This window comes from Peromyscus leucopus, chromosome 4 (assembly GCF_004664715.2).
Source record: "Peromyscus leucopus breed LL Stock chromosome 4, UCI_PerLeu_2.1, whole genome shotgun sequence".
Lineage (NCBI taxonomy): Eukaryota > Metazoa > Chordata > Mammalia > Rodentia > Cricetidae > Peromyscus > Peromyscus leucopus.
In genome coordinates this window covers 123,324,234-123,351,544 of record NC_051066.1, presented here as the reverse complement: position 1 = coordinate 123,351,544, position 27,311 = coordinate 123,324,234, and the positions used below count along the sequence as shown (strand labels likewise).

Below are 27,311 nucleotides of genomic sequence, written 5' to 3'. Positions count from 1 at the left end.
GACTACATTTTAACAGAAACCCAAACCCAAACCATGCTTTTCAAATTTACTTTCTTAAAGGAAGGAAGAAATGAAAGCTTTAAGAACCAAAAAATGTACAATTTTGTTTTACCAAAAAAGAAAGAAGAATTATACTTTTAAAAATTCCGTAGCGCACAAATGGGCAAAGGAAAGTACGTGGCAACTGAATGACTGCAGCATGACAGAGCTGCTTCCTCTACCCTGGGCTTTCTTCCATCTCCACAGGACTGAGAAGGCCAGTCTGAGGCAATTCTCTAGATGTGGACATACTACCCAAATATTCACACCAACCTGCATGGTTTCCAGCAGCCGACTAGGGACTCGCTTTCTCAGAAAGGAAAGGAAGCTTTTCAACCAGAAAGCCAAGTAGTCTCTCTAGCTGAATTATAATCTGTTTTACTGCTTAAAAATGAAAGTACTAGCAATCAAGCCGAGCCACAACACAGAGGTCTCTCAATGGTCATCAGATATGAAATATAGCTCAAGGCCTCAACAGAAATCCTGGAAGCTAATTACCATGAAGTTTACAGAAATGAAGAAAGTTGCCTAGTGGATCCAGAGTGAATTACTACCACCGACTATAAATTGCCAGAAAAATCTGTATTTTACCTTATTTTTTGAGACAGGGTCTCATGTATCTCAGGCTAGACTTAAATTCTATGTAGCTAAGGATGACCTTGAACTTCTGATCCTGTTGCCTCTACTTTTTGAATGCTGGGATAAGAGGTAAGCACCACTACCATGCCTAGTACACATGGTGCTAGGAGATGTAACCCATGGCTTTGTGCTAGACAAACACTCTACCAACTGAGCTAAACTTTCACCCCAAGGAAAATCTTAAACAGGTAAGGCCTAGACATTCAAATAAGAACAGCATTTATTTCATTTGTGTGGCTTCCTTAGATGGAAAACTTGACATTTAGTAAACATAGTTAATTTTCATTGAGTTGCAATATATGAGAAAGCAGTCTACTCAAAGTGAAAATCAGCATTTGTACTTTTTCTGATTACTTTTTTAAACCTGAAGAACAATGACCAATTCAGATAGCATACAAAAATTAGTAAGAATTAAAATGTTTAAAAACTATCGTATTTTAATGTTTTTATGTGTACAGAATTAGGGAACAGTCCGACAAAAGTAAACAAAACAAACCAACAGAGTGAATCTATTCAGACCCCGTTAGCACTACTCTGCATGCCTCTGCACTTCACCTCGGAAACATGCCTTTCTTCATCATTAAGACTTAACTCTCTAAGTCTGGTTCCATGGTGTCCCCTAATAACCACAGAATACATACTCTCTATGGTACTTAGAAAAAGCTTTCACACGAAACCTGATTTATTACAGCTCAAATGAACACAATGAAAAAGAGACATGTACATTAAAATACACTTTCTAGAGCACTTTATTCTGAAAATGAAAGGGAAATTTGTTTATTTTCTCCTAGAAAGTGTACAATTGGAGGGTAATGCCATTACCACCATCAATACATACAAATTCAATTCAAACCTGCTGCATATTAAATTAAGAAAACATTATTTTTAGGAACTAGAATTTACTACACAAGCAACAAGGGTTAGCACTTCCTGACAGTCTACCTTCAAGTTCTAGAAAATGGTGACAAACGCTCCTTCCCATGTCACAATTTCCAGTACATCAAGTGCTTCCGTATATAATTCTCACTTTTAGAACAATCTCTTTTCGCATGATCTAAGTATTAGCAAATATATGGTGTTTTGCTAAAACCTGAGCAAATACAAAATTTTTAAATTTTCTGTCATATAATTATTAAGCATCCTTTGTTTTTAATACAAAAAGAAAAATGAAAAACAAAAAAATTTTTCAAAGGTCCCTTTAACAGTTTTTTTTTTTCATGTAGCTCTGAGTAATACACATAGCCCTTAAGTATTCATAAAGCAGAAATATTTCCCGGCTGATAAGTAATGAAGTAGACAGTAAAACAAACTTATTACCATTCATTTGTATGGCTCTAACAGAAGATCTTTTTGAGTGGAAGGAAAAAAACCCTATGAGACAATGAATTGCACTTCAGAAGGTACAAGCACAAGGGGGAATAAAGAGACAGTTAATTTTTTCCTTTGGTCTTTAAAAACCTATCTGTTTTCTAGAGCTCTAAGGCCACATCAACCAAGCTTTGCCATTAGCTTCTCAAGTGACAATTTACTTAATCATCTTGCCAATCACAGAAAAGACTACATGTTTACTGACTACAGTAATCACAAATCACTTTTCATATGCAGCTAATTGACAAGTTTACTGACCAAAATGAAGAGAAGTCATACATCAGGTTCTTTGGAATGCAGAAACTGAATGCTAAATTCATATTGAGTATTCAGGGCTACACTTGACTCCAACAAGTTATCAATAAACAAATAATTACAGCCCCAAACTGTCACATTAAAGGCAAACTAAAGACCAACAATAAACGCCAATGGCCAGCAGTTGATAGAAGTGGCAGTTTGGCCAAATGGTTCATCTTCAACGTATTTTACATCATGTTACAGAAAATAATTATGGTGCTAAAAACATTTTTTTGTAAGATAAACATGGTTTAGTTTTCAAATTTATACTGAGTGATTTTCTTCTACAGGTTATGGGCTCCTGTTAAGTCAAGTACCACTGACCTAGGGCAGCATTTTCCAAAGACGGATGTTGTCTTAGTTAGGGTTTCTATTGCTTGAAAAGACACTATGACCACGGCAACTCTTATAAAGAAAAAACATTTAATTGTGGCTGACTTACATTTTCAGAGGTTTAGTCCATTATCATCATGGTCCTACATGGTGGCATGCAGGCAGACATGGTACCAGAGTTGAGATTTCCTATAGCTTGATAGGCAGGCAACAGGAAGTGACCTGAGACACTGGGTGTACCTTGAGCATATATGAAATCTCAAAGCCTGCCTCCACAGTGATAAAATTCCTTCAACAAGGCCATACCTACTCCAACACAGCCACACCTCCTAACAGTGCCACTCCTTTTGGGGGCCATTTACTTTCACACCACCACAGATATGTTGGACTGTGTTGTTGTTTTTATTGGGGGGGGAGGGGGTGAGACAGGGTCTGCCTCTGTGGCCCAGTCTGGTCTCAAATTTGTGGAATCCTCCTCCTACCTTAGCCTCCCAAATGGTGCTGGTATTAGAGATGTGTACTATGTCCAGTGCAACTCATTTTTGGTAGTCACAATTAAGCCTTTATTTTGGGGTGTGTGTGTGTGTGTGTGTGTGTGTGTGTGTGTGTGTTTTCAAAGATTTATTTATTTTTATTTATCTGTTATGGATGTTTGCTTGCACATGTCTGTCTACCATGTGCATGCAGTACACTCGAAGGCCAGAATGTCAGATCCCCTGGAACTGGGATTAATGATGGCTGTGAGCCACCACCTAGGTTCTGGGATTTGAACCTGGGTCCTCGAGAAGAACAGCCTTAATCACTGAGCCATCTTTCCAGCTCCTGATGTACATTTTTTAAAAAAATATACATCCAACCCATGTTATAATAGTGATATAACTTATGAATTTAAAATAAACTGAGTAAAAAGAAGAGTTAAAGGTTAAGTATCTACCAGACAATATCCAAATAGACCACAGTGGCAGTAGGCTGTTACAACTTAGGAACATAATGCTTTGGGTTAGTTATGGTTTAAGTGTCCCTCAAGGATCATATGTTGAAATATGATTCTCACTGTGAGGTATTAAAGGTCCCAGGCTACTACTTAAGGCACTGAGGTAGGATTACTTCAGCCCAAAAGTTCAAGGGAAACCTGTATAACATACTAAGATCTTGTCCAAAAAAACCAAAAAAAAAAAAAAGGAAGGAGAGGCTATGAGGGGAGAATGGTAGGGAGAAAATGAAGTGATTGGGGTTAGGCTAAGCTCACCAGGGTAGATCCCTCGTGACTAAATCCTGGTTAGTTTACTAAGCCAAGAAAATATCCCCTACCCCCATCTCTTGCTGTGTGCTATCCTGTACTGCTTTAGGGCTCTGTCAACAAAAGCGTCAGCAATACACAAGCCCTTCAACCCTGCTCTTTCAGAATGCAGAACACAAATAAAATTCCTTTATTGGACCAGGCAGTGGTGCCACACACTTTAATCCCAACACCTGGGAGGAAGAGGCAGGATGATCTCTGCAACTTCAAGACCAGCCTGATCTACAGAGTGAGTTCCAGGACAGTCAGGGCTACACAGAGAAACCCTGTCTCAAAAGAACAAAAGAAAAAAAAAATGAAAAAACAAAAATATTTTAAGTTATCCTACCCTAGGCATTTCATTAACATGGGATAGAAGGAGCCACTTAATGGTTAGTATACACTTTTACCTTTGCTGCTCAAACCTCTTTAGTTCTGTGGAAGTATATACCATGCAGTACTTAAGAATTCCTAATAACTATCTTCTTGAGAAATAGCTAAACTAAGATTACACTGGCTCTAGCACTTCTGTATCTCAATTCTTTTTCTTATGTGGTACAATTATAGACAGAAATAAATAGTTAAGAGCCATAAGAAAAAGAGAACTGAAAAGGAATGTGTCAATAAAGAACTGGCTTTGAAAATGACCTGGACATGCTCTCACTGCTTCCTAGCAAAATCTCAGGGTACAGAGAGTTCTTTCAAACTAATTAGACTCCTCTATTGCACATGGCAGGCATTAATAACAAAGATAAGGAAAACACTCAGAAATGTCATCTGCTAGATATCAGAAGCAAGCAGTTATTCAGCTATTGCACTACATAGATTCCCATGGATTCACTAAACTCTGCACCCCTCTATAAAACACACACACACACACACACACACACACACACACACTAGAATGAGGCATTGGAGAGAAGGCAGCAGTTAAGAGTACTCATTCACAGCACCCCTGCCAGGTAGTTCACAACCACCTATTAATTCCATCTCCAGGAATTCTGATGATCTCTCTGGTCTCTGCAGCACCTGCACACATGTGGCATACATATACATGTGGCATGTACACAAACACACAGACACAAAAATAAAAATATATCATTAAAAAAAAAAAGTGTGGAGGTACAGAGTTTCCCTGACAGTGAGCTATGACATTGTACTCAATTTCAGTAAGTCATACAATCCATCAAAGCCACAGCATCAGATAGCGTACTGACAACAAGTGGGCCCTGAAAAATTGAGACCTTCAGACCTCATTTCTTCTTAGGTACTACATCCACAAAATCTGTGCTTCGAGTTAGAAATTAGTTTATAAATCAACTGGCATTAAAACTGTGAAAAGTGGATCTTTGTGAGTTCAAGGCGAGCCTGGTCTACAGAATGAGAGCCAGGGAAGACGCAAAGCTACACAGAGAAACCCTGTCTTGGAAAAAAAAAAAAAAAAAAGTGACAAGCACAGAGCCTGTAGACATGTCCTAACAATCACCAACTTTATCTGGCACTTTAATAACTACCTAGCTACCCACCTAAAGCCAATGCCTAGCTCTATGGTATATAGTACTGAGATACAATTTGGGTCAAGAAAGGATGGCTTAAGTCTGGTGTGGCAGATCAAGCCTGTTGTCCCAGGCCTCAGAAGGCTAATGCAGAATTTCTGTAATTCTGAGACCAACCAGGGTTACATACTGCCAAACAAAGCTTTATCTTAAAAACAAGAAACAACAGTAACAAAAAAGCAACTGAGATAGGAGGGAGGAGAAGTGGAGGGAAGGAGGGAGCAAAGTTTAAAGACTTCTGAGTTCTTTGCACTACAACAGCATTCTTTTTATTCCACATGGTAGCAGAGGTCAAATGCAGGAGCCTGACAAGCAAGATAAGGATCTGTTAAGCCACACCCCCTGCTCCCATCCTTCTTTTGAAATTTAATTTTTGTAAAATATTACAAATATTCAAAAAACAGATTTTAAGCATTATCGCACTTCCGAATTAACAAATGCTAGCCTCTTGCCAGAGCCAAACAGTTGTCCCTACACTGCTACCTTTGTCTGGTTGGATAGCAACCATATAACTAGGAATGGAAAAGTAAAGGCCCTATTGAGATAGTGTAGAGAACCTGGTGCCTGATCTGTATTTTCATGGTGAAAGAGCAGAGCCATGGATCTCAAAAAACAAAACAAAACATTAAATGGGAATAAAATTAAATTCAGTGGGAAACCTAAGCACTCAACTGTTTTCTATCATTACTATGGCAATCAAAATATTATATTACTTCTTTTGTGGCTGACATTCTAAACTGCCTAACACAAGTGTTGAGAAGTAAAAGAAAGGCCAAGCTTCTCTCAGATGAGAAATATTACCACCAAAAGCAATGCCTAGCTCATGTTAGGTAGGGCTAACATACAATTTGGACCAAGATAGGAATACTTTTGCCGTTCAGCATCTAAATGATCACTATTTCAACTCTTAAAGTATTTGTATTAATGGATAAACACCCATCAATTGAGTATCTGCACCGTGAACTAAGAAATAGGTTTATAAATAAAGAAAAGGAAGAAATTCAGTTCACCTTACTTAATTAGCTAAATATAAACAAAAGAGAAAGTATTTGAAACATTTTTCATACAGTGTTCTCTTACAACTCTTCAAGCAATGTTTAATTCTATTTCTCCATCGAAGCAACCAATCTTTTTGGCAATGAGGATGAGAACCAGCCTCTGCTCTCATATTTCATTTAGAACATAAAGTAACCGATCAGTAAACACTTACTTGACATAAGTTTTGGAATCTGTGCTTGCCCCCTCAACAGCGGCCGGTACAAGCTGCCCTGGTAAGTGGCAGGTGGTGGTGCTGTGTTGCTGTAAACACCAGTCCCTGAGCCTCTCGGCATAGCATGGCTGAAAAGAGACCCCACATAAGAAAAAGGGTTGAGAGAGATACACAAAGATATAGTAACACAGTAAGCTAACAAATCAAACACTAGTGTTACCTCTTTATTTTAGACCTGATTAATATAAAATAAGGTTCATAACTAATGTTCAAAACTGTACACATGGTAATAGTGATAGCAAATGTTCATCTGCCATATCAAGATGGTCATAATCCTCTAAACACCTAATTACTTATGCAAAAGGCAACAAATCTGTAGGCATAAGCTTTTTTCTCAATCATCTGTTCTGTTAATGTCACTACTAATTACTATTCTGTATTTTGCTATTTCAATTTACCAAATCAAACACTGCCCTGTATCTTTCTTTACTCTTAGTAATTATAACATGCAATCTACACTATTTCACTATGTTATTGAAACTTTTCTCTCATTTAGTGCTAGATTATAGGTTCTGATGAACAAGACATAGTTAAGTGTACAGCTATGCTCTTTTAAAACTATTTTCTCAAGGTAAGTTCCAAGTAATAGAAATTTACATAAAATATTGTCTTTGAAACTAGGAACTCTACCTAAAAGCACTTCAATGTTACCTTCTAGAAGATTAAAAATGATACAAAAATCTTACTAGTCTATTCTAAAGTTGTTTCTTTAATTCTCAAGAACAAAGAGTTTCTAAACAGTGACAGTACTAGCTGACACTTTCAGTGTTGAAGCTATCACCATTTCATAAGGCAGGCACAATTACTGTCCACTTTACATGTTAGGAAACTTAGACGTACAGCAGTATAATAACTTTTATAAATATAGGAAGAAACTTAAAAAAAAAAGAGACTAAGTTTTACACTTAACCTCTAAGCCACTACTTATCTTTAGACATCTCATTAATATCAAAAATACCTATTAATGAGTTATAATTTTAACTCCTGAACTATGAGTTATTAATATTTCCTCCAACAAGTTGCTTTTTCTGAGATAGGGTCTCACTTTGTAGCCCGGGTTGGCTTCCAACTTGTGATCTTGTCTTAGCCTTGCAGGTATTATGGGGATATGCTACCACACCCACCCTAGAGCATCATCATTTCTGTTTGTTTGTTTAAAGTTTTTTTTTTTTCGAGACAACGTTTCGCTGTGTAGCTCTGGCTGTCCTGGAACTCACTTTGTAGACCAGGCTGGCCTCGAACTCACAGAGCTCGACCCACCTCTGCCTCCCGAGTGCTGAGATTAAAGGTGTCTGCCACCACCCAGCCATCATCATTCTTTTTATCCCAGCCTTAACTATCATTGTTTCAAAGTCCTCTAAATATAGCTTCTTCTATCACTAGGAAAAAAGACAATCTGACATCGAATAAAAGTAAAAGATAAAAACCACAAATGTATAAAGGAAAAATAGATGATCAAATAAAAATTATCTTAGCTGGCATGGAAATGTCAATTCAAACAACAGTGAGATATCAGCTTTCAAGCAAAGGAAAACAAAAATTTAAGAGCCTGGTGTCTTTATGTACTAATATATTAGTTAATACTTCATAAAGATACTCAGTTGTAATGATACATGACAAATGCAAACCTCATTGATATTAAAAACATAATTTCATTCCTTTGTCTGTTAGAAAACTAGAAAAACCTATTAAGAGAATAGACTCTTCATGCAATAAAAAAAGCAATATATTAAGAAATATAGATGTGAACATTTAAAGTGAAGAAAAGTTAATCCCAGCACTCTTAAGACAGGCAGGCAGATCTCTGTGAGTGAGGTCAGTTTGGTCTACATAGTGAGTTCCAGACCAGAAAGCCAGAAAGATCCTGTCCCACAAAAAAACAAACACACACAAAAACAAAAAACAACACAAACAAAGGGATGGGGGTAGATTATCAAAATCACTAATACAGATACAAAATTGCTGTACTGTATAGTCTCTTAAGTATGTGTGGCAGAATTACTGACTTGTTTATGGAATGACTCAGAAAAAAAAAAAAAACATAATATACAAACAGGAATTGTAAAACTCACCCTAAAGTTCTAAAGGCTGCCTGGTCCAGGTGAACAGGCCGCCGATCTCGATTAAAGCCAAGCTGGGGTTTCCACTGCCGCCCATTGCTGGATTTTTCCCAATCACCAGGTTTTAGTACTGCTGCTGGCTTCCTGGCCATTTAAAAATACACTATTTAGGATACAGGGATGGACAAAGCACACATCTAGCTGGGTAGTTTAATGTTGTTACCTTGCTCCTGGAAGCATTACAGCTTTAAAAACATAATCTTCAGCAAACTGTGGATCTTTAAAATTAATACTGAAAGAGAACAACGAAAGTTTTAAAATGATTGTGTCATTGGTTTTAATTATCAAGTAAACAAAGATACTTTTTATGTTAAACAGAGAAACTAAAATTCAAAACTATCCAAATTATTATCTTAGATAATGACTGTCAAATGGTTAAATATCTTTCTTACCAAACTACTTCTGATCTCTAATATATTGTCTTCAGGTAACTTTCTCTATAGAAAGAGCCAAGTTCTAGATAACTGTAAATGACCACAGAAAAAATGATACACATTATCCCAAATCTTGAGAATTTCTAGTACAATACTGGAAAAGGTGAGGAAGTTTATAACAAAATCTAAAAATAAAATGTGTACACATATAGCTAGGCAATTGTGCTGGCTAGTTTTATGTCAACTTGACATAAGCTAGAGTCTTCTGTGAGGAGGGAACCTTAATCAAGAAAATGCCTCCATAAGATCAGGCTGTGGGCAAGCCTGTTAAGTCATTTTCTTAATTAGTGATTGATAAGGGAGCTTGTGGGTAGTGTCACCATTGAGCTAGTGGTTCTGGGTTCTATAAGAAAGCGAGCTGAGTAAATCATATAGAGCAAGTCAGAAAGTAGCACCCCTCCATTGTCTCTGCATCCAGGTTCCTGCCCTTTTTGAATTCCTGTCCTGACTTCCTTTGATGATGAACAATGATATAAAAGAGTAAACTAAATAAACTCCCCCCCCCAGTTGCTTTGATCATAGTTTCATCGCAGCAATAAAAACCCTAACTAAGATAGCAACTTCTAGGGGAAAACAAACACTAAGAGCTTCACTAAACATCATAGCTGGAATCACACACCCTGCTTTAATAAAATCTTGGTTAACAATTACAGATATACTGAGGAGCTCAATCAAATTCCCTTTTTGGTGGTGGTTTTATATATATATATATAACCCCTAAATTGTTAGGTGTATGTCCGAGTCTTCCTTCTGACTCAGGAAAAGCCATTCTAGGAGTTTCGTTATGCATCAGGGTTATACTCAAGAAAGCTTATGACACTCTTATTCACCACATTCTAAGTTATAATCTGAATGTGTGAATAATATTATAACTTGTTAAAGAAACCAAGGTTCATCCAACAAATGAAATCCTCAGAGACAGGTAAAAAACTTAGTAACAAAAAATGACATGTGTAAAGTATATACACAATAGACCAAACATACATTTCAGCAATATTTGTTATTTTCTGTGTGTAATCATTGTCTCCCTGTCAATCCTGTTTTTTTAATATTTCCCAAATTACTCTAATAATTACAAGTAATTACTATAATCCATTAAAAACTTTTGCCTTGTGGTGGTGGTGCACACCTTTAATCCCAGCACTTGGAGGCAGAGGGAGGCTGATCTCTGTGAGTTCAAGGCCAGCCTGATCTATAAAATGAGTTCCAGGACAGCCAGAGCTGCTACATAAAGAAATACTGTCTCAAAAAATACAAAACAAAAAACTTTCTTTACTGAAAAGATTGACATTTGAGGCAGCTAATTATTTTCTTTCTTGTTCAATATCCTTTTTTTTTTTTTGGTTTTTCGAGACAGGGTTTCTCCGTGTAGCTTTGCGCCTTTCCTGGAACTCGCTTTGGAGACCAGGCTGGCCTCGAACTCACAGAGATCCGCCTGCCTCTGCCTCCCGAGTGCTGGGATTAAAGGCGTGTGCCACCACCTCCCGGCTCAATATCCTTTTTACAACTAGGGTCCATACTGAAAAATTTACTATAGTGAGATTTAACTGTATATTTTAAGTACACAAATCACAATTACAATAAAAAGTAGCATGAGCACAAGGAACTACTGAAAAATACTTCATTTAGACGAGTGGTTCATCTTCCATTTCACTCTCACTTGCAACAACTATCTTTATCCCTGGTGTCCTTGCTGGGCAAGGTGGCAGAAAGAGGGCAAGACAGGAACAGTAGTGAAATGTTCAGTCTTGGAAAGAACACAGAAATGATGTATTTGGGGTCACTAGGGCTTTGGAAATACCATGAAAGAAAACTAGCTCTATGTGCTCTCAAGTACTGCCTCATAGCAGCTATCTTGTTTCATTCAGGAGGTTTCCAATCTGCTAGGTTGTCCATTACACACATATCAGGGTGGCTGTCTGCACACAGACTGATTAGGCACCAACCCTGTCTCCCCTTCTAAAACCAGAAATAAAGAACGTTTCACAGTTTTTATTTTTTGAGACAGGGTTTCTCTGTCATAATTGTTTTATAAACAAGAAAGTAGACATGCAACAAGATGCCATATAAAAGATGCCAAATTAAAGCTGTGTGCACTTGCCTTCCATAAACAAAGGTATGCATGAATGGGGGAGAGGGATGATGGAATTCTTTTAATTGGGAACCAAGGAAAACACCCCAGGGGCTGCAGTCTGAGGTACAGTAAAACTAGTTATGGTATGGCAGAAAAAGAAATTGCTGAAATCTATAAAACACCTGAAGAATTAAAACTCTCTTTCTCAAACTATTCCAAAAGACCAAAAAAAGATTGTGCCAAACTCATTCTATGAGGCTAGCGTTATCGAGATACCAAACCACACAAAGGACATAATAACCAAAAAGAAACATATAGACCAATATTTCTGATGAACACATATGTAAAGATTACCATCAAAATCCTGTCAAACCCAATCTGATAGCACATCAATGAGATCAAACACCATGATTAAGTAAGATTTATCCCAGAGATGTGTGGTGGTAATCTAATTGTACTGAAATGTGATTTTGATTGTATGTTAATAAATAAAGTTGCCCGGGGGGTCAGAGCTATTAGAGCCATAGCAAGAGTGTGGCGGTGGTGGCACACGCCTTTAATCCCATAGATCTCTATGTGTTCAGGGATACAGCCAGCATTGGAGACATATGCCTTTAAGACCTAGGGGGCTGTACATTCAGACAGTGACGAGGCAGTCACGTGTTTGGGTTTACAGCCAATGAGAAGGCAGAATGACTGGAAAATCAATTTACAGACAGGAAGTAGCTCTCTTTCGGGAAGCTGGGACACCGCAGGCGGAAGGGTGAGATTTTAGCTCTGAGCTCTGACCTCTCGGCTTTCTCCTTTACATTGTTTCTGTGTTTCTTATTTAATAAGACGGTTAGTTATATCTATAGAGATGTAAGGGCATTTTCACAAGTCAGTAAAAGCAGTCTTTGGTATATGGTTTGAATGTGTAATGTCTCCCACATGCTCACGATTTGAATGTTAGTTGTTAAAGCCAGGGGTGGCCTACCTGAAGGAAGTAGGCCACTAGGAGCAGATCTAGTGAGTGTATTATTTATGGCCTCTTCCTGCCACATTCTGTTTCCTGGTTAGTAATGAAGTAAAACAACTCTCCTCTCCTACACATTTCCATCATCATAGTGCTCTGCCCACATTTGTAAGACCAAACAACTATGGCCCAAACCATTTAAAGCTGTAAGCCAAAATAATTTATCCTCTCCTAAACTGTTTCAGGGACCCTGTCACAGCAATGAGAAAAGTAACTAAGCAGCATTACACTAAGTGGATGTAATGTAATTAAGGTAATATAATTAAAGGGGAAGGCAAAACCAAATGCTCCTCTTAATAAAAGCACCCAATAAAACCAACATTCTCTTTGTTTTTTTTTTTTTTTTTTTTTTTTTTCGAGACAGGGTTTCTCTGTGTAACAGCCCTGGTTGTCGTGGAACTCTCATTGTAGATCAGGCTGGCCTCAAACTGGAACTCACTGAGATCTGCCTGCCTCTGCCTCCCAAGTGCTGAGATTAAAAGCATGAACCACCACTGCTGAGCAAAATACAACATTCTTTCATGATAAAAACCCTCAATAAGTTAGACATAGAAGGAAAACAAAGGCTATATATGAAAAAGCACAACCAATTTTAAGCTTTAATAGGAAAAGGTTGAAATTGTTTCCTGATACATGGAACAATACAAGTCTTTTTTTTCCCCCGAGACAGAGTTTCTCTGTGTAGTTTTGGTGCCTGTCCCAGAACTCACTCTGTAGCCCAGGCTGGCCTCGAAGTCACAGAGATCCGGCTGGCTCTGTCTCCCGAGTGCTGGGATTAAATGCGTGCGCCACCACCGCCCGGCTACAAGAGTCTTATATTTACCACTCCTATCTAACACACTTTTGTCAGGGTAACTAGGTAAGACAAAGAGATAGAGGACATCCAGAGTGAAACAAAAGAGCGAAGGAGTCAACTTACTGTTGTCAGATTATATGCTCTTGTACACAGAATCCCCTGAGGACTACCAAAACCCAATGGAATTGATAAAAATAGTAAAGTCAAAGGATACAAAAATCAACACACACACACACACACACACACACACACATATACATTCACAGAGTGAGAGAGAGAAGCATTTCACCCCATTACTAACAAAGTGGCTGAAAAGCAAATTTTTAAAAAGCAGTCTAACTAGTGGGTCTAAAGAACAAGCTCAGCAGCAATTAAAGGCACTTGCTGCTCTTGCAGAGGACCTGTATCCACACCAGGCATCTCATAACCACTTGTAATTTTAGTTCCAGGGAATCCAACTTTGGCTTCTAATATCCACAGGTACTTGCACAAACATTCAGGCACACACATAAAAAATATTTTTTTTAGAGGCAGTCTCATTCCCATACTCAACATTTTAAAGGTAGAAAAAAACCCACGAATACATTAAACTAAGAAAGTAAAAGACATCTTCTATGAAAATTATATGATACTGACAAAAAAAATGTGCAAGGATATACAGAAAGCTATAAAGATGGCCCAGGCTCAAGAAATGGAACCATTGGCCGGCAACGGTGGCACACACCTTTAATCACAGCACTTGGGAGGCAGAGGCAGGTGGATCTCTGAATTCGAGGCCAGCCTGGTCTACAGAGTAAGTTCCAGGACAGCCAGGGCTATACAGAGAAACCCTGTCTTAAAAAAAAAAAACAAAGAGATTTTTAAAGGGAACAAAGACATGGTCTTCTTCCTAAGAACAAAGAAAAACTCAATTTAATTGAACTAGCCCTCTTCATTATGGATCTGAGAGAACTGTCAACCCTACAAAAATGATCTGAGTACTTACTAAATTCTCCCAAGGAAGACATAAAGCTAGTTCTACAGTTGCATACAACAAATGCCGTAAATTCTCAAGACTTTATTCTCACATGGAGTAAGCACAGACAGTTTAGGCAAGAGCCTTCAAAGGGCATGTTCAAGTTCAGATGACATATTGAGGGGATGATCTATCAGAAAGTCACACACAGAATGATCTGAAACTAAGAAAATGAACAAGACCAGCAAAATAACAAGCTCCCAGGAAAAGGAAATAGTCCCAGGGTGCCAAAGGTTATCTCCTCTGGCTATGTAAACCAGGCTGGCCTCAAACTCAGAGATCTGCCTGCCTCTGCCCCCTGACTGCTGGGATTAAAGGCTCACACTAGCATGCCTAGGTAACAATAAAGAGATTTCATAAGAGCTGACACTAACATCTGGGATAACAAATTCACCCACATTATGCCATTGACTTCATGCACCATTCCTTTAACTGTCTAAAACTTCCAGTTTTCCATGCTCATGCTCTGAAAGGGAAAAATGCAAGCCAGTAGGTGAAATAATTACCAAAGCTTCCCTCAGAACCGCACCCAAACAATAATTTTTATATGTAAGATATTATACAAATCACTTAGAGAAAGAAAAGCATCTGAAAATAAATTTGGACATTCTAATTCAGGGGACAAAGATATTACTTATCTTAAAGACTAAATCATTCTTTTTCTTTGGATATCTGAAAACATAATATAGATAGTCTTCTAAAGTTAAAGACTTAGAATTTTAAATCATTCCTAAAAATGTGTATAAAAGTATTTTCATGGTTTTTTTTTTTTTTGAAATGTACTTTCCAATGCTATAATATCAGCCACAACACAAACACCCATTAGGCAAAGATCCAAAGGGGGAAAAAAATTGATTAAAGTTCAAAAGCCTTTTAAAAAACACTTTTTCTCTTTATTTACTTATCTATTTGTGCAGGGGGGGACACATGCTGTGGCACAAGAGTGAAGGTCAGAGACAGCTCGTAAGGTTACCTGGTTCTCTACTTCCACTATGTGCACTTCAGACATTGAACTCAGGCTACCAGGTTTGGCAGCTGGCATCTTTACCTGCTGAGATATCTCTGGCTAAGGATAATCTTTGATACAGGTCCATACATTTCCCATCCCTTCAGCATTCTCAGGTTTATTATCTTGTAGGTGTCTAGGTGGAGCACTGAAGGGAAACATACAGATGACAATCCCCTATCTCTGAGACCAGAAACAGGGAATAGTATGCAAGTAGAATTTATCTGGGAGAGGAAGCAGCAACACTGAAAACAGGAGAGAAGCATGCTGCCCCTCTCAGAAGTCCAAGAAAGAAGCAAGTCAACAACAGAATGGCTATAGCAGAAGGGCTATATCTCTATAGTACTTGCCCCAAAGCCTTAAACAAAAGCTCCTAAACCAGACCAGCCTATGAACTCAGTAGACTGTTTGGCTGAGGCCAGAGAACCATGTTCAGATTTTACATTATTCCATACAACTCTGCACCTGAGAATATTTTCACCTGCTTTTTCCAAACAGATGTAACAGTGCTGATTCACTCAACATCATTTTGACTTAGTTCATTTTCAAATATATTCTGAGGAGCTGTCAAGATGGTGAAAAGGGTATAGGCACTTACTGCACAAACCTGGCAACCCAGTTTAATCTCTGGAACCCACAAAAAGGTAGAAGGAAAGAACCAATTACACAAAGTCATCCACTGACAGGCACATGTGCTGTGTGTGCATGCACATATACCTGTATGCCTAATAACAAATTTTAAAATTAAAAAGAATTATTCTGACAAATGCCATTTCAACACTACTGTCTGAGAATGGTAGCATGTTTCTCAAAGCAAGGAGAAAACTCCAAACAGCAAGCTTCATTTTGACTCTACCTTTCCCTATACACTCTGTGATTAATGCTAAACCAGCATGCCAATGCAAACTGTTCTTGCAGGGGAGTTTTTATGATCCATATACTTGACATTTTAAACCACTTAAAGAGGTTATAGAATTGTGACATTCTATCAGGAGAGGTTAACCAGTTCACTGTCCTAGAAGCCAAATTCTCCCTCCCAAGTGTTTTCCACCATCAGATCTCCTGTTGAATGCACGTATCCCACTTCCTTCAAGCTTTTCATTCTTAGTTACCTATCTGCCAGCTGTGAGCCTTAAAAATACTGTGGTAATCATTACATTTAAAATTCCATTTACATACAATCCAATTAAAGAACAAAAACAAAACAAAATGTCCTGAAGAGATGAATTCATTCAAAGATGATCCGAGCAAGTTTGAAAGACACTTCTTTGAAGAAAAACAATTCATACTGAAAATGTCATATATAAAATTATACAAGTTATACACTGTTTTAGCAGAAAACAAGCAATGGGGGTTAGTTCACAGAGAGGCAGATAAAGGGAAGAACATTTTAAACACTGAAAGGAGGGCAAAAAGGTCAAAGTGATGTTGAAAGGGCCAGCCAGAATGGCAAGGAGGTAACCTTAAGAAAGCAGAGATTGAGGCTACAGAGCCAATGACCCTTTTATAGGAGTCTCATAGCTGATATCCACATTATGATTCATAACAGTGGCAAAATTACAGTTATGAAGTAGCAATGAAAATAATTTTATGGTTGGGGGGTCACAGAACATGAGGAACTGTATTAAAGGGCCGCAGCATTAGGAAGGTTAAGAACCACTGCTCGAAATCATGACCGGCCTGGAAAGTACATGTGGAGTGTGTGTGCACGCCTCCTGCCCCTCGAAGAAAAGAGGCAATTGTGCTGCTGCTCTGTACTTTCCTATAATTTAAATCATATATAGAATGATTTATATATTTAGAGTTTGTTGGGGGATACTCAATCACACTGTGAACCCTGAGTTTGCGTTTGCATTGATTAAATGAAATTAACCTTGGGTTAGGAGGCTGAATTAGCAACTAGTTGACAGAAAATAATCATAGAGCATCAGAGGGCAGCTGGGAGAGATAGAGAGACACAGGAAGTTGGAATGATGTGACCTTTTCTGACTTGGTGGAACAGAAGCACAGGTCTTTCAGAGACACCAGTAAGGACAGAGAGGTAGCTAGTTGCTACTCAGCCTCTCTGAGCTTGCAGGTTTTCACCCCAGCCTTAGAATCTTGAGTCTTATTTATAAATAGAACGATAGAAATTTAGTTAAAGCTACTGTTAGCGGCAGTGACAGTGCCGATGCCTGTGGGAACAGAATTCCCACCAGGCTACGGCCTGAGCAGCCAGGCTGCTCTCTGCTGTTAGAGAAGCAGGCTGGTAATGCAGAGTTCAGCCACTGTGCCGAAGATAAAATAACAGGAGTCAGCAAGAAAAAACACTACCCAAACAAATTAAAATAGTGAAAAACAGAAACAAGATGATGATAATTAAGTGAACATCAAAGTTAAGCTACTAACACACCAAATGGCTTAGGACATCAGTATGAAAGAAATAAAAGATCTCCCAAGGCCACTGGTTCTATCTGTTTACAGTCTTTAATGAACTTAGGAGATAAGATCAGAAGTGACATAAACCAATCCAAAGTCAATCTGCTGGCTGAGGGAAAGTATGAAAAGAGTCAAAATAAATGACTGGAAGGTTCTATTTTTTGATCTTCATTTATGAAACAATTATAATTGGAATATACAGCTTGTACACATTGTGTACATGCATACACACACACACACACTTACAAAAAACTGGATCTTGGTCTCAACATCATCTCTCAGAGAAAATGCTGAAAATTACACTGTAAAATAAAAATTAGCTCAAGTTTTCCACAAATCTTTAGAAAATTGTCTCAAAAAGTCCATATTTAAAGTTAAAAGTTTCAACATATAGCTGAATATGTGCCTAGAACTTGGATTTGTTTTGTAAACTTAGTGAGAACAGCAGACACATTAGGTATCAAACATTACAGGTTTGGAAACAATAAGCCAGCAACATCATCATCTATCACCCAAAAAATACTTCAGGACTGCTCCACTGATCTGTAACTCTCCTTTGGGCAAACTTCTCTATCATAATTAGAAACTTGAGTAGAATTAGCTATTTCTAGAGGGGCAGGTAGTAAAGCCTTTGGAAAATGCAGAAAACTCAAGGAGTACAAACAAAAATGTGACAATTCAAAAAGAGAACTAGTGTAATTAACTGGCCTGAAGCAACAGTGTGAGGCAGAGACCCCACAGGTTAATGCAACGTCCACACTTAATGTGGCAGAGCCAGATTGTTTGTGATGGGCTTACGAGCACGGCTTTAAAGTCTATACTTCACTCTTAACAAAAGACAGAGAGTCAGGACAAACCACATACAAAGATGAACAGCAAAACAAAACAAAACAAAAAGCCCTTCTAGAACAGCAATTAGCTACTAACTAGATCCATTTAAGCCAGGAAATAAACTGGTTATATTTTGCAATGAGAAATTTAAGTGAAATCTAAAGTATCTAATCAAAGTATGAGCAAATTTAACAATGGGTCAAAGAAAAAGACTTAGAATTATCAGGTATTTACCAAATTCTTAAATGTGTTTGCTTTAGTGTTGCCTGAACACTGCCAAAAATGATAACAGCATAAACTCTGGCACCCAGAGTTGCAATTATATCACACAGAGAAGCAGTGTGTTTTTATACACTTTTATTTGCAACAGTTACACTTTTTTTTTTTTTTTTGTAACTCAACAGAAGATGCTGAAGTGAGGGATAAATTTTCCAACGAACCTTAAGAAAATATGCTACATAATATTTTTGTTTTTTAATTCTGCAAGACCACAATTATAGCAATAATTTCAGTAACAGTGAAGCAGTGTGAGCCACTGGGGCATAAAGGTCTGTCTGCTTCTGTATAGCATGCTACCCACAAACCCCATTCTACCACCCACTTTCCTAATCCTGGAAGAATCAGAGGTTGTCAGGGGAAACCAGAAAACAGATAAGCATGCTTGTTAAATCAGTAACCTTAACAATATACATAATTTAAAGTCAAGAGGCTCTGCTCTGAGGTCTGCAACACAAGGACTCTCAATCTCTAAGAACTGGTGAATTAACACTGCTATTTCCTTGTAAATTAGAGATCTGTCAAAATTTACTTGTAAATGTGAAGCTGTGCCCTGGGCAAAGGCTCTGAATTCTAGAAAACTTACCTGACTGCAGTGTTCTGTGTCAGGTCCCGTAACATGGGCACGGGGGAACATACTGTTCTAAAGGGAAACAGAAGAATCACCAGTGTGCATAGGGAAACTCTTTGAGCAAGTAAGACACGCTGTTTGTGAGGCTTTTGAAAAAATAATCATTAAACTGCACTAACAAAAACAATATATGACTCTTTATTAAAAGTGAAAAGAATTATAGATCAAGAGTTTATATTGTAACATCTGTAAAACAGAACAAGAGATACTCCCCCTTCCCCAATTAATCCTAACGAGGCAGGAATAGATTAACCACCACCAACAACAACAAAAAGTTGAATGGGAGCTGGCCAAGGGGTTCAGCAGTTAAGAGTGAACACCGCTCTTCTAAAGGACCTAAGTTCAGTTGCCAGCACCCATGTTAGCAGGCTCTCAACCTCCTATAGTTCCAGCTCCAGGGGGCTCTGACATCCTTCTCTGGCCTCCACAAATATGTGCACTCACATGTGCATACCCACACATACAAGAACTCACATGATTAAAAAGAAAATAAATAATTTAGAAAAGGCCAAATAGTCATTAACCATAAGATATTTAATCTCATTAGTAACCAGAGAAACACAACTCTAAACCACAAGAGATCATTAAACAGATTAGCAAAAATGGTAACAATGTCTCAAGGGTCTGCATGAGCACAGAGCATCAATCTCTCTTACAAACTACCACTCACTGGGATGATACTATACAGTAGCCACTTTGAAATATCTAACACACTCTAGTGATTAGTAAGTCCCCTCTGGAATATGTGCCCAGAGTAGCTGTCCAAACACTCTGGTCTCAGAACTGCTTTATATTCTTTAAAATTACACAGTTGGGCTAGGGAAATGATTCAGTCAATAAAGTGCTATACAAGCATGAAGACGAGAGCTCTACCCCAGCACCATGTAAAAAGCTGAGCGTGGCAACCTGTACTTGTAATACCAGGGCTGAGAAAGTAGAGACAGAAGGACCCCAAGTACTTGCTGGACAGCCAGGATAGTCAATATGCCAGCTCCAGGATCAGAGAGAGACCATGTCTCAAAAAAGAAAAGAAAAATAAAAAGGTAGAGAGTAAATGGGGAAGGTATCCAATATAGCTGTCTAGTTTCTATACAAGTGAATGTATGCACACACTTGTGTACACACACACACACACACACACACACACACACACACACACACACACAAGATGGAGAGGGGGATCGCAAAGAACTTTTATGTTGTCTATAACTATTTGTCTATTAAAAATTTTAAAATACTAAATTAGCATAAATAACATTTCAATATAAAACAACTGTATTTTACAAAGCCCAACAAGAAGAAATAAGAATATTACTGTTACTTTTTTTTAATCTAAAAATCTGGCTTATTTATTTCAATTGTCTTTTCTGCTTCTTGTCCCACATCTTGCCTCTGAAAACCCCAATGTGTGTTCAAGGAACAGAATGGAAAAAGCAAGTGACATTGGGATAGTAGTAGCATACGACAAAAGCTGTGACTGTGCGGGTGCCTCAGTTCCTTCTGGGTTCTAAGAAACCCCCACAGAAGGCAGCAAAGTTACAAAATGTACAGATGGGCTTGGAATCCATGTCTTTATTTTAGTCCAGCAGAATTTTGTTTTAAGTATAATTTTCATAATGGACAAAAAAAGAAAACAAAAAAAACAAAAAAAAACCTAAGTAAGCTTCCTTCTAGTTGTCTCAATGATACACAGTGGGTACTTACTGATCTGGAAGAATAGCTTCTTCATCCAAAGAAAACTTTCCTTGAATCCCATGACACAATTCAGGTGGCACATCTATTGGCTGTGGAAAAATGCATTCCTATATTTAATGAATGAATGGTACACGAGGATGCATCCGAGACTTGTGTACCTTCTCTTAAGAGGACATAAGTTCAGAGGACTGTTATTCAGGGCCAAAGGTGAAGGTGCAAACAAAGCAAGGATCTATCAGCAGGTGAGCTGATAAACAGATTACGCATTTGCTCCATACTGACCATCATTTAGTCATACAAAGAGAGGACATTTTGGTAATGCCTATGACAAGGATGAACTTTCAATATGCCAAGTGAAATGAGGCAGGAAATGAGGATTCCAGTTATATGAGGTACCAAGAATAAGCAGATTCATAGAGATAGATAAATACAAGACTTTGGGGGATCACAGAATGGGGAGGTGTTGTTTAATACTGTCTAAGGGGCACAGAATTTCTGAATGGGTAAACGGTAAAGTTCTACAGATGGACAGTGATGCTAGTTGTACAATACCATAAACACATTCAGTGTCACAAAATTTTATACTTCAGAAAATTAAGGGTAAATTAAATGCTACACACACACACACACACACACACACACACACACACACACACACACACGTGTTCCTAATTATTTGAATTATATACTGTACCTCTGTGGAACCTGTCTGATACAGCTCTAAAATGAAGTCACGTAATGGGTGAAGTTTCCCCACAAACAAAACATCACCTCCAAGACTATTTCTCCTGTCTAAATAAAAAAGAGTAAGACCACAGTCAAGTAATTACATCTAATAAGATCTATTTTTATAAAGCTACAACAAAGGAAAGCACCTACATTCTAAAAATAATCGCGGCACAATGTTTATGAAAAATAATTTATAAGTGATAAACTTAAATGTGTGATGTGTGGCTCTTATAATATCTGAAATGAGTTTTCGAATGAGTAGCTCTAAGAAAGAGGTTACTGCTGAGACATACTTGGATATATTGTAAGATAAAGGGCAAGTGTCTGTTATAAAGCACCCGATTTCTTATAAATACAAACAACCACATCATGACAAAGATTTGTCAGTTTCTTAGACTTGTTACATTGACACTAATTGAAATTTTCAAAACTGAATTCATCTTTACATTTCCCAATTTAAATACTCTGTATTAATTATAAAATGCTACTTTTTATGCAGAGTAACATTTCAAGTTAGCCCTCTAGGAGTAAATGCTTATTTTATCCAACTCTTTCAAGAAAAGTTAATCCTTTGATGATAATAGGAAGAAGGCAGATGGAGAAAATGAGTAATGCCTTCCTAAGAGGCAAGAGTATTTTTGTGTGTCCATGTCATTAAGAATCAAAAAAGTCAGAGGGTATTCTTTTTCCTTTTTAATTAACCTAGGAATGTTTATTTCCTTCTTAGTGTCTTCAAGGACCCAGTCATTGTTCAATGGTGTGGTGTTTAATCTCCACAGGTTTGTGAATGTTCTAGGGTTTTTCTTACTGCTGATTTATAGTCTTATTCAAGCAAGATCAGACAGAATACAAGCAGTTATTTCCATTTCCTTGTATTTGTTAAGACTTGGTTTGTGTCCTATACATGGTCTGTTTCAGAGATAGTTCCACAGTCTGCTAAGAAATATGTGTATTCTGCAGTTAGGATGAAATGAATGTCCTATAAATGTCTGCTCAGTACATTCGACCTAGGATGTCATTTAATTCAGATATTTTTGTCAGGATTACCTGTCAATTTCTGGGGTTAATTTGTGACATTATCTCTAGCAGAACTTGTTTTATCAAACTGAATACACTTGTATTCAGGGTTTAGAATATTAACATTCCCTTGATGATTGTTCTTTAATCAGTATGAAGTGACCATCTTCATCTGTTTTCACTAGTTTGGGCTTGAAATACATACTGTCAGACACAATACCTGCTTGTTTCCTAGGTCCACTTGCTTGAAATAACTCAAGGGACATATATTCTTGAAGTGTACTTTTTCTGAGGGTCTCATAATGTAGCCCAAGCTGAACGTAAACTTTCAGCAATCCTCCTGCCTTACCTCCTTCAGTACTAGGATAATAGGATTGTGCCACCAAGCCCAGCTGAGCAGTCATTTTTTAAATAAATTTAGTAAATACTTTTGAATTAAAAATTGCAATAATTATCCAGAGGGCCTAGTCCAGTACCATGGGGGCTCCTCAGCTATTTGTTCACTGTTCATGTGTTTCTACTAGTTTGGCTGTTTGTCCCTGTGCTTTTTCCAATCATGGTCTCGATATCTCTTGCTCATAGAATCCCTCCTCTCTCTCGTCGATTGGATTCCTGGAGCTCCGCCTGGGACTTGGCTGTGAATCTCTGCATCTGCTTCCATCAGTCACTGGATGAGGGTTCTATCATGACAGATCGGCCATCTGATCACCAGAGTAGGTCAGCTCAGATACCCTCTTGACCACTGCTAGTAGTCTATAGTGGAGTCGTCTTTGTGGATTCCTGGGGACCTTTCTAGCACTCTGCTTCCTATTTTCCCATGGTGTCTTCATTTATCATGGTATCTCTTTCCTTGTTCTCCCACTCTGTTCCTGATCCAGCTAGGACCTCCCGCTTCCCTAAGCTCTCTTTCCCCCAACCCTTGCCCTCCATTACCCCCCCCTCACCCCCAGTTTGCTCCTTGTAGGCCCTCTGGATAAGTGAGACAGTTGTTTAGCTTGAACTGTTTAGGGGGCCCCCAGGCAGTGAGACCAGGACCTGTCCTTAGTACATGAACCAGCTTTTTGGAACCTGGTGCCTATCCTGAGACACTTTACACAGCCTTGGTGCAGGGAGGAGGGGCTTGGACCTGCCTCGACTGAATGTACCAGGCTCTGCTGACTCCCCAGGGGAGACCTTGCCTTGGAGGAGGTGGGAATGGGAGGTGAGTTGGGGTTGAGGGGGAAGACTGGGGGGTGGGAGGAAGGAGGACAGGGGAATCCATGGTTGATATGTAAAATGAATAGAAAATCTCTTAATTAAAAAATTACAATAATTTAGTACTCAATTAACAGATAATAGATTAAGAAGCAAAGTTAATGTCTGTTGAAAGAAGTAAAACAATAACTTACTCTCCATATGAGAAATTTGACAAATGAAAAAAAAGTGTAATTTTATACAGAAATGTAAAGTCTATGTTGTACAGACTCAACATTGACCAAGTGGCAGTGTGACTCTTACTCTCTTCTGGAGTGAGGTCTGGGTACACCTCTTCTAGGGCGGCTCGCAGCCTTCGCTCATCCACAAATGGCAACAGAGCAACACCTGTGGAAACCAACAATCACCTGCTGTTAGAATCACCTGAGTTCAGATTTTCATTGGTTCAAATGAACACTCTAGTAAAACATCTCTGTTGACACAAAGACATTTGGAACCGAACTTTATTTTGTCATGTAGCCAAAACTCAGATGCAGATATTTTCATGAGGTAGTAATGACCAAGAATGTCCCCATATTTTTCATACTTCCAATGTTGTCACCTTATTAAAGTCCTCAGGCCAACAGCAACTCATCTTGCTAGAGCTTGAGCCTGTCTGTTTGTCCTTCCCGATTCTTTATAAAAATGAAGTCATTTACCTATCATACTCACAAGTTCTATTTCTGGACTACATGAAAAGTCTCTTCAACTTCCAAGCTTCCATAGCACTCTACTTATATTTTAATCTGATTAATTTGTATACAAACATTCTTTAGAGCCTTGCCTAACTAACTTACTAGTGGGAAATAGAACAAACTATGCATGTGGGGACTGAAAATTCAGAATGTGCTGAATTAAAGGCATTGTTTTATTTGAGCCTATGGTTATCATTCTTAGGAAACTTATCCTTAATACAGGACCTATTATAAAAATTATTATATACTAAAAAAAATTACTGAAGCATATCTATGTTTTGTTAGATACTATTTTGGCCAAATAAAACTTAAAGATAAATAGCAACAACAAATGTTAAATAGAACTAAACAATTCTAAAACAACCACTCCAAACCACTGTATTTGAAAATTGTAAGAAATGAAAAGGCTTCCAAAGTAGACATTACTAACTTAGTTACTATTATTTTCTCACTAAGGAAGCATTTGATTTTATTACCACGTAAGAATCTAAGTTAAAAACAAACTAAGTTCTGGTATAAATTTTGCAGTGCCTAAAAGAAGTGATCTCAAAATTATCAGCACCTATTATCTAGGAAAGCCCAATTTGATTACTGGGAAACACAGGGAAATAAAGAAGTTATCCAAAATCTGTTCAGTCATACACTTGGGAGAAATATACCAACAAATACCCAAATCATTATTTAGCTTTTATTTTCTACCCATTTGACTTAGGATTTCAGAAAAGCTCTATAAGACTTCCTTTCCTATAATAAAACTTTCCTACAATATTAATTCCAGAAGATGAATCCAATCAGCAAACAATTTGCAGTGACACTGGCAGTGATAAAATCACCAAGGAACAAACAAATCACCTTTGTTGCCTAGAACAGAAAGAAATGGCTAATAGCAGTGTGCTGGTGATAAAAGCGAGAAGAGCAGATAGCTCATCTCTGGACGCTCTAGTCCACACACTGCCTCTTCTGATCCTCACATCCACCCTGATATAGTCTCGGTTTCTGTACAGATAGTCACTTCAACAGAGCTCCTCTAGAGCCAGACTCCCTAGGTGTCCAGATCTTGGTTTCACTACCATAAAATTTTGACCAAATTACCTAAGTTGTCTGTTCACATATATAAAACAATCAAAACTATTACATATATATCAAATTTTATAAAATCATAATATTGTTACATATGATGTGTTCAAAGTACACACACTCAAAAAAAAAGTTTTTTAAAAAAAGTACCCAGTAGGCCGGGCGTGGTTGCGCACGCCTTTAATCCAGCACTTGGAGGCAGAGCAGGCGGATCTTTGTGAGTTCGAGGCCAGCCTGGGCTACAAGTGAGCTCCAGAAAGGCGCAAAGCTACACAGAGAAACCTGTCTCGAAAAACCAAAAAAAAAAAAAAAAAAAAAAAAAAGTACCCAGCTACAACTCTCTTCCTATCATTTTAAGGTATAATCAACCTGGGCAAGAACTTTTTTTTTGTTTTTGTTTTTGTTTTTCGAGACAGGGTTTCTCTGTGTAGCTTTGCGCCTTTCCTGGAGCTCACTCTGTAGCCCAGGCTGGCCTCGAACTCACAGAGATCCGCCTGGCTCTGCCTCCCGAGTGCTGGGAATAAAGGCGTGCGCCACCAACGCCCGGCCGCTGGGCAAGAACTTTACCAAGTAATATATTGACATGGCCTCCAATAAGTTTTAAAAGTGTGTTTAAATTTTTTTTTTTTCCTTTTATTGGTTTTTCAAGACAGGTTTTCTCTGTGCAACAGCTCTAGAGATCTGCTAGCCTCTGCCTCCTGAGTGCTGGGATTAAGAGCATGCACCACCATCACCCAGCTTAAAATATATTTCTTAATAGTACTAAATTTCACATCATTTTTTTTACTATGGATGGCATCTAAGTGAAAATATTAATGTAAGTTGATATATAAAATACAAAGAAATAATAAAAAAAAAAATGATATTTAAACCATCCTAAAACATAAAGCTTTCCAAGAGACCTCCTGATGGTTAATCTTCACTTTCAATTTGACTGATTTGGAACCACCTAGGAGACACACAACTTTAAGAATATTTGTATAGGTGTTTCCACAGAAGTTTAATGAAAAGGGAAGAACTTTTCTGAATGTGAGCAGCTCAATCTTAATGGCCGGAGTTCCCAATAACAAAAAGGAAGCCAGCTGAGCACTCTTTCTGCTTTCTGACTCGAGTTTAGTAACCAGATACTTCATGTTTCCCACTGCCATGCGTTCCCTATGTGTTAGACTGGGTCCCTCAAGTCATGAACCAAAATAAACCCTTCCTTTCTTGGGTTGATTTGTCAAGTATTTTGTCACAGTAATAATAATTAATATAGACTCAAAATACCCTAGAAAAATCCTGAGCAAGAATAAAATGGGAAAATATAATTTCTGACTTCACAAAACATGTAAGTCATTAAAACAGTACAGTACCAGCATAAAATCAGATACAAAAAACAATGGATTAGCTTAATAGCCTCAAAAATTGCCAAATGATTTGCAACAAAGAATACCAAGACCAGACAACAGGAAAAAGTCTTTGTAGC

At 38.0% G+C, this 27,311-nt stretch overlaps 1 protein-coding gene across 2 annotated transcripts in view; it reads right to left on the bottom strand.

Annotated features, from left to right (window-relative positions):
- The window catches only part of Xrn2 (5'-3' exoribonuclease 2), a 78,446-nt gene that overhangs the window by 11,042 nt on the left and 40,093 nt on the right, over positions 1–27,311 (bottom strand). For both annotated transcript variants that reach the window (XM_028881845.2, XM_028881846.2), the window contains 7 exons: positions 24,336–24,419; positions 21,787–21,884; positions 21,102–21,181; positions 19,353–19,409; positions 9,065–9,133; positions 8,854–8,985; positions 6,722–6,849 (listed from right to left, as the gene is read on the bottom strand). In XM_028881845.2, the coding sequence (XP_028737678.1) occupies positions 6,722–6,849; positions 8,854–8,985; positions 9,065–9,133; positions 19,353–19,409; positions 21,102–21,181; positions 21,787–21,884; positions 24,336–24,419 (648 nt within the window). The remainder of the gene's footprint in view (positions 1–6,721; positions 6,850–8,853; positions 8,986–9,064; positions 9,134–19,352; positions 19,410–21,101; positions 21,182–21,786; positions 21,885–24,335; positions 24,420–27,311) is intronic.